Here is an 8,180-nt window from a genome sequence, read left to right on the forward strand (position 1 = left end):
TTAGTTTAAAATTTTCATCATTATCATTATTACTATTATTATTATCATTGTTATCATTATCATTATTTTTATTACCATTATTATCATTATAATTATCATTATCATTATCATTATCATTATCATTATTATTATTATGCTCATTATTATCATTATTAGCGTTATCATCATTATTTCAATTATTATCATATTATCATTATTATTGCGGTTATTATCATTATCACTTATATTATTACTGTCACTATCATTACATTTATTATTATTATTATTACTACTATTACTCATAATTATCATTATTTTTTATTATTATCATTACAATTACTATAACCTTCATTATTATTATAATCATCATTATTATCATTATCATAATTACTACTGTTAGTATTATTAATGTTACTATTATTATTATCATTGGTATTTTCATCAGTATCATTATTTTTAAAATTAGTATTAATAATACAACAAAATTGTTGTTATTACTATTAATATCACGTTATCGTTATTATTACTGTTATCATTATTACTGCCGCGTACGGCCGCGCACTCGACTGGCCTCGCGCGACGTGGCCGAGGCTCCCGCGAGCCGTCCCTGCCGCGTCTATCACGAGGCTGCGCGGCGGCTTCCCGAGGAGGCCCGGTGGCGCATGTGTATGCGGGGGAGCCTGTGCCCTGGCCCTTCCGCGGACGAGGCTCACTTCCTCCCCAACCTTGCCCCCCCCCCCCCTCAAGAAGATTTAGTTTAGTCCTTTATTTACCACCCTGGCTAACTGCACAGGCGTGGGCAAGCTGTGGTACATTTAATGCATGGTCATAACATCCTGAAAGGACGCTCCTGGGTTTGACCAAATATCATTACTTGGATGGCGTTGAAGTCGCCACGCTAAAAATGAAGGTTTATTTGTTTTCCGAATCAAATAGTGTAGATGTGTACGGTCCGAAATACACAGTTTCCCTTAAAACTGTGTAATATACGTTTTCCATTATATTCTTTCCCTAATTTCCCAAATTCTATTATTCTTTCCCTTCGACGACGCCTTCGAAGTCCTGAAGGAGTGATGGGCGTCCCGAGGCCTTCCTTCTCTTTCATGCCTGTCTGGGGCCTTTTTCGCGCCGCGCCCGGGGCATGGCCTGGAGGTCTCCTTCGGGGTAGGAATCCCGTGATTTGGGAGAGGCAGCCTCGTGCAGGGGATGTGACTTTGCCCGAACTCTTGATGAAAAAAGCACAGTTGTAATAAACAAAAGGTAGAGGCCTCTCATTTTGCGCGGCATTTGTTCTTCCGAGCTAATTGAACGTAACTTGCGCAAAGGAAATAAGTCTTTCTGTAAACTTTGCTACACTTTCTCGTGCTTTGCCTGCGCCTTCAGTACTTTGGTTTTGCAGGTAACACGAGACCACGGCAAGCGAAGTAGGCACTCGTCTGCACCAGGGCAGCCGTTGCAGACTTCGACCCCGGTAGTCGAGGGCGTCCTTTTTCTTTTGTTCTGATTTTCCCCTTTGGGAGTTCCCTTGTGGGCCCCGTAGTGGAGAACGCAGCCAGGCTTCCTTTGGGGGTGGAGAGCATGGAAGACTGTCGTACTCTCTTTTAGCTCTTGCTGTGAGGTTGGTGCCACAAGGTAAGAGTTTTGGATCCGTTCAGGACTGCGGCCTTGGGCCAAGAGTTCGACAGTATTGCATTTTCTCAGATTCATTAAGTTCACTTAGAGCCATTAAATCATTAGAAACCACAAAAAATAACTGCTGGGTTATACCATTCGTCATAGTGCCAGCAATTCAGTCAAGCTAATATGGGTACCAGGCCACTCTGGTACCCATGGCAATGAACAGGCTGACAAATTAGCCGAGTCAACGGGTGCTCTGGACCTTAGCATAGTCTGTACAAATCCCACTTGTTTTGCGTCCCCTATAAAAGCAAAACTACATCTGCGGCAAAGTGAGTGGGCCAACCTGCAAATGCATAACAAGCACAACACCTCAATAGAACTGTGGGACGCAGCCCACAAGAAAAACACGAAAGGAGGTGGCACTGGCCAGACTCAGGGTCAACGCCACAAAGTAGACTCGCCTTACTCCCTACATAGAGAGAAGTTTCCCCCACAGAGCCCCCACTGTACACTCGACCTAACAATAATCCATATTTCAATAACCTGTCTTAAATTCATCTACAATAGACAACAACTAAAACATTATTTCAGAATGAAGACATTGATTATAACTTACCAAAACACATTAGCAGATGATGAAAGAATCGGCAGGTTATCACTTTTCTAAGGGAGACAAGACTTTATGGCTTTATCTTGCTTGAAACAATGCATAGGATCGATTGGCTTAATGACCTTGACCAAGGTTGGTAGCCAAGGAAGCCAACAAAAGCAAAGAAAAAGAGAGAGGCAAGCACTTCGGATTTAACATCGGGTCTGACTGCCGTCCTGACTCCTGCCCTGCTGTTTTATTAGACCTGTCCTCTCTCAGGGATTCACCTCGCCCCGTGGCAGATGGCTGAGTTTGTGTCTCCTTACAAAAGCTAAGTTCATTTTTTATGGTTGTGTGTATGAGACAATTGGTATATTTTGGACTGAGGCTGTGGCATGTTGCACTCCATCTGCAAGGCGCACTCTCTTTGGCAAAGTCCCAAAATCAGTACTCAGTGAATCCATCAAAGCGCTAGAGAGCTGAGAAGGACCAAGTTACAGAAGATAAAGGGCATTTGCAACCTCAACTGAAATACTCATCAGGATTTTTTTTCATCTAACGAAAGTGTTATCTCAGTCGATTCCTGCCTGACCTTGTGGGTTCAGGCAGTTGTAAGGTTATGTGAGAGAGGAACCCAAAAGAGGCCACCCGTGAGGCGGGAGGCTTCAGGCTTAGGGGCCCAGGAAAATGAGGGCCCCGTTCGTTCCTCGAAAAAGGGGGTGAGGGGACCGAGCTGAAGGCTCAGAACCCACACGACCTCACACGCTAATTATCCTCGGAGATGCAGGCCTACCAGGAGCGTGACCAATACGAAGATGCATAATAAAAATACAAAATCTAAAACAAAACAAAAACAGAACAAAAAGAACTGTGCAGAAGGCACCAAAGTAAAACAAACTAATAAGTAAAAGACAATTGCCAGAAGGGCTTAAGAATTAATAAAAATACGCCAGAAAGGTTAAAGAAAAACTGAAAACAAGCCGGAAGGGCTTAAAAACAATAAAAAGAACTAACATCTAAGATAAAACAAGTAAAAGGTAAAATGAACGAAAAAGTAAAAGCTCAAGTAAAAGACGAGTAAAAGGTATGAGCATGAATAAAAGTAACAAGTAAAAGGACAAACTAAAAGTAAGTAAAATTCAGAATCAGTAAAAAGTAAAAGTCGAAGTAGCACACATGGTTCACAGTGAATGTAAAATAGTAAAATGGCACGTCCAGCCTAAATACACCTGGGCAAGTAAAAGGGGCAGTACAACCTTGTTTCGGCGTCCACGGTCAGAGTATCCACTTCGTTTATTTAACATGAACGTGGGGGTTACATTAACCCCCGCGGACGTCGGCGTAGCACACAGATAGCATAAAACAATAAATAAAAATTGCTATAATAAAAGAAAATATACATAAGATAAAACCAATCACGAAAACAATTAAACGTTAAAAGAAATCATTAAAGAATTATAATTATGGTAAAAAAAAAAAACGTAAAAGAATCTGCTGCGATTCATTAATAAAAATCTTAAAATAAGTAACCATCTCTCGCCGTAAAAGAGAAATTAAAAAAATGAATAAGTAAAAAGAAACCATAAAAAATACAAGAGATAAAAAAAAAAAAACGTGCAAAAAAAAAAAAACAGTCGCAGCAGATGTGGATGTCTGTTCTCCGCACATCATCAGAATCTTTGTAATCTATGCACGGATAACGAAGGAACTCAAAGTTGATTTAGAACTGTACAAAAAGGATGTAAATAAAAGTAAAATACATGTAAATAGAAGAGCCAGCGTGGTACAGAAATAAAAAGCGTTAAAATGAGGCTGGCAGAGGGAAGTGGTCCGGCTGTGCTCGACTCGCCCTGTGGATTCCGGCAGGATGCTGGGTAGGATAGGGATAGGATGGGAGCAGGGGAGGATAGGGTTAAAGGTAGAAGGTAGGACAAACGAGAGAAAGGAATGGAAAAGGGGGAAATTAGCGTAGAAGCAGAAGGAAGTGAAAGAGCGAAGGAACAAAAAGAGGGTGCGAATAAGAGGGGCACGAGGGGAAATGCGGCAGGATACAGGGCAGGATTGGGATAGGATGGAGGCAGGATAGAGTAGGGATAGGGGTAAAAAGTAGAACAAGCAAGAAAAACAAGAAGAGGGAGAAGCTACCGTGCAAGTAGAGAGAGAAGTGAAAAAGCGAGGGGACAGGAAGAGGGTGCGGATAAGGGGACGAGAGGGAGAGAAGGATCGGGGCAAGGAAGGGGGGGCGGTAGGTAATGGGTATGGTGGGAGGTAATGGGTATGGTGGGGAGGGGGTAAGGAGGTTGAAACCCTCACACAGTCTTTGCGATGCATGTCTCTTTCCTGTCCTCTTCCTTTCTACGCCGACTAGCTTGGCCTCCGGCCTTTATAATATTGCTCGTACTCTTCCGTGTGTTTATACAAGCGTCCTCACCAGGAGTTTATCAGCTCTAGCTTTTTTCTCTCTTGCTTTGGATTGGAGACTAACTGCGTGTTTCTGTGCTTCTGTGTCCTAGTGTTTATTGCGAGTGTATTTGGTGGTGATTTCTATGTGCATCACCCCCGCTGTGGTAAAGTGGTGAAGTACACATCTTGATCTACTTTGCATAACTGAAAATACCTGCAGTACTCCCTAGTGGGTGCAACTTGCTGCTCAATAAACCTCGTACCTTCATAGAGCTTTCACTCCTTCCCAGCCAGAAAATGAAGGTTGTGTGCTTAAACTCAGCTTCTCAGACTCGGGTCTCCTAAACAGCTGGGTCCTTTGATATCTCGCAACCCCTGAAAGGCTGTGAAAAGGCTCGATGAATCAGAGTACATCCATGCTCTCGTCACCTCTCGTAAGAATTGACAAACAATCCCTTTGAAATCGCTACGCCTCGGTTCCCGTTTCCAGCAGGCGGATACTCAACCGAAGAGAACAACAATGAATACTAATTTTGAGAAAAAGGATTTTGCGTTGCTCTTCCAAACACGTCCGCGCAGAGGCTCAGCCTACGGTTATCCCCTTTACACATCTACACACTCAGACATCCAACATTCAGCATTATTTTCTCTCCCCTTCTCTTCTACAGCATCCACACCCACAACACAAACGGTTTCCGAACCTCTAAACCAGGTGGTGGCAGCGTGCCGTAGGCCTGGAACCTAACAGCTGTTCACTGCAGACGAATCTTTTCCTGATTAAAAACCTCTATTCTCAGCTGAACCCAAACTCGACGAGACACGATAATTCCTACATCATTATTATCATTATCCTTATTATCAATAAGATCATTAATATCATTAATATAAGTAATATCATTATTATCATTATTATGATTATCATTAGTATCATTATTATTACTTTATAATTATTATCATTAATATCATTATTATCATTATTATAATTATTATCTTTATCATCATTATTATCTTTATCATCATTATTGTCCTTATTATCATTATCATTAATATCATTATTATGTGTATCATCGTTATCGTCGTTATTGATATTATTGTTATTGTTATTAATGGGTTTGTTAATATTTATAGCATTAATATTATCATAATTATTATCATTATATTATTATTATTATTATTATTATTATCCTCATTATTATTGTTATAAACATTATTGTTATTATTATTATTGTTATTATTATTATTACTATTATTATCATTATTATTATTATTATTATTATTATTATTACTATTATTATCATTATTATCATTATCATCATCACTATTATCATTATCATCATCATTATCATTATTATTGTTGCTATTATCATTATTACTATCAGTACTATTATTATTATTATTATTATCATAATAATAATAATAATAATAATAACTCTTCTTCTGCTTATTATTATCCTTATTTTGATTATCATTATAATCATAATTATAATCATCATCATTATTTTTATTGTTATTATTATTATCATTATTATTATCATCATCATCATCATCATCATTATCATTATTGCTGATATTATTATTCTCATCATTATCATTGTCATTATCATTATGCTTTTGTTATCATTACTATTATCAATATCATTATTATAATCCTTATTATTATTGTCAGTATGATTAGAATCATTATAATTATTATCGTTATGATTATTCTTACTATTTTAATTATCATTATTACTATTAGCATTATCATCATTACTATTATTACTATTGCTATTAAGTTTTGTTATTATTATTATTGCTATCAATGTTATCATTATTATTGTCTATATATATAATATATATATATATATATATATATATATATATATATATATATATATATATATATATATATATATATATATAGCTCTGCGTCCCTGCCCCTAGCTGGCAGTTGGGGTCGGGCTGGCAACCCGGCCCCGTAGAAATCTTCACCAGCAGGCAAACCAGCCGGAGCCATCCCGGAGGAGGTGACCGACCCTGATTTGCGGCCGGGGGTTCCTGATCCCTGGGTCGGAATCCTGACCAGGGGCTTACCTGATCGGGACGTCGAGCCTGGTATGACGGGTGCAGGCATAGCCCTTCCAGGGAATTCTGCAACCTGAGGTTACGTGGTGGGGGGGATGGCACCCCCGGCCCCCACTCTTCCTCCTTGGGAGGCATGCCAGGTTGTGCCGAGGCGTCGCCCGGCCGGAGGCCCACAAATGGGGTTAATCTGCGGCGAGCGTGCCGTGTAGCGGCCTGGAACGTCCTCAGTCTCTCGGAGGATGATCGACTGCCTTTGTTGTCGGGGGAGCTGGGGAGTCTGGGGATTGCCATCGCTGCTCTCTCTGAGGTGCGACGGCCTGGTAGTGGTGAGACCAGTAGTGGGGGTTATACCTACTACTGGTCTGGCTATAGCAAGAAGGTTACCCCTGTTGACGAGCGCATTCTGTTTGTGAGAATGAAGCACACTTTGGGCTTCATATCTCTAGTGGCAGTTTACGCTCCTACTGAGGGCTTGAAGAAAAAAAAAATGTTCTACACCAAACTTGACTCTTTAGTGGATCAATGTCCCCGGGGGGACACCCTCATGGTCTTGGGGGACTTTAATGCAGTCACTGACACTGACAGGGAAGGATACGAGCTATGCATCGGTCCCTATGGCTCTGGTACTAGGAACACCAATAGCTCATACCTCTTAGACTTCGCAAGATCTAGGAGGCTGAAGATTGCGGGCTCGTGGTACCAGAGACGAGATCTACACCGCTGGTTTTGGTACTCCAATACTGGCGTTGTAGCTAAAGAGATCGACCATATTCTTGTGGATACTTGCTGGAGGATCCTTCAGAACTGTAGAGTTTTTAGGAGTTATTTGCTACCGACCACATTTATTGTCAGAGGGGTTATTAGCAAAACTTTTGGTACCAACAATAACTCATCTGACAAAAAGTAAATATGCTATTGATAACAAAAAAAAAAAAAAGAAAAAAAAATTGTTAATGATATAACTACTCTGAAAATCATTGAGCCTGTTGTTATGGCCAGTGTTGATAGACAATCTCTTTTCACAAATGTCCTGCTAGAAGAGACCACTAACCTTATTGTGCGTAAACTCTCAAGTTTAAATGAATATTCACATCATCTAAATGAAAAACAAATGACTAAAGCACTCCATTTGGCAACTGTTGACTCAGTATTCACTTTCAATGACAACCTGTACACACAAACAGATGGCGTAGCCATGGGCTCCCCTTTAGGTCCCACCTATGCTAATGCCTTCTTATGCTATCATGAGAAGGAATGGTTAAACCAATGCCCTGATGAATTCAAACCGAATTTGTACCGCAGATATGTGGATGATAATTTCCTTCTTTTTAAAAACTGCTCTCAAGTTGTACAGTTTGTGTCGTATCTAAATACAAAACACCCTAATCTAAAGTTCACATATGAAATTGAACAAGACTCAAAACTCCCATTTTTAGATACCCTTATAACAAAAGAAAATGGCAAGCTAACAACATCAGTCTATAGGAAACCCACATCCACTGGTTTGGGTTATAAACTACTCCAG

General features: G+C 40.0%; 1 protein-coding gene across 1 annotated transcript in view; it reads left to right on the plus strand.

Moving 5' to 3' along the window:
* The first annotated feature begins 1,782 nt into the window (after positions 1–1,782).
* LOC125034043 (circadian locomoter output cycles protein kaput-like) overlaps positions 1,783–8,180 on the plus strand; it is a 24,320-nt gene continuing 17,922 nt past the window's right edge. Inside the window, exons 1-5 of the mRNA XM_047625684.1 lie at positions 1,783–1,786; positions 1,908–2,050; positions 4,702–4,755; positions 4,974–5,025; positions 5,260–5,319. Of these exons, the coding sequence (XP_047481640.1) occupies positions 1,783–1,786; positions 1,908–2,050; positions 4,702–4,755; positions 4,974–5,025; positions 5,260–5,319 (313 nt within the window). The remainder of the gene's footprint in view (positions 1,787–1,907; positions 2,051–4,701; positions 4,756–4,973; positions 5,026–5,259; positions 5,320–8,180) is intronic.

Source organism: Penaeus chinensis, chromosome 17 (genome assembly GCF_019202785.1).
Source record: "Penaeus chinensis breed Huanghai No. 1 chromosome 17, ASM1920278v2, whole genome shotgun sequence".
NCBI classification, from domain to species: Eukaryota; Metazoa; Arthropoda; class Malacostraca; order Decapoda; family Penaeidae; genus Penaeus; species Penaeus chinensis.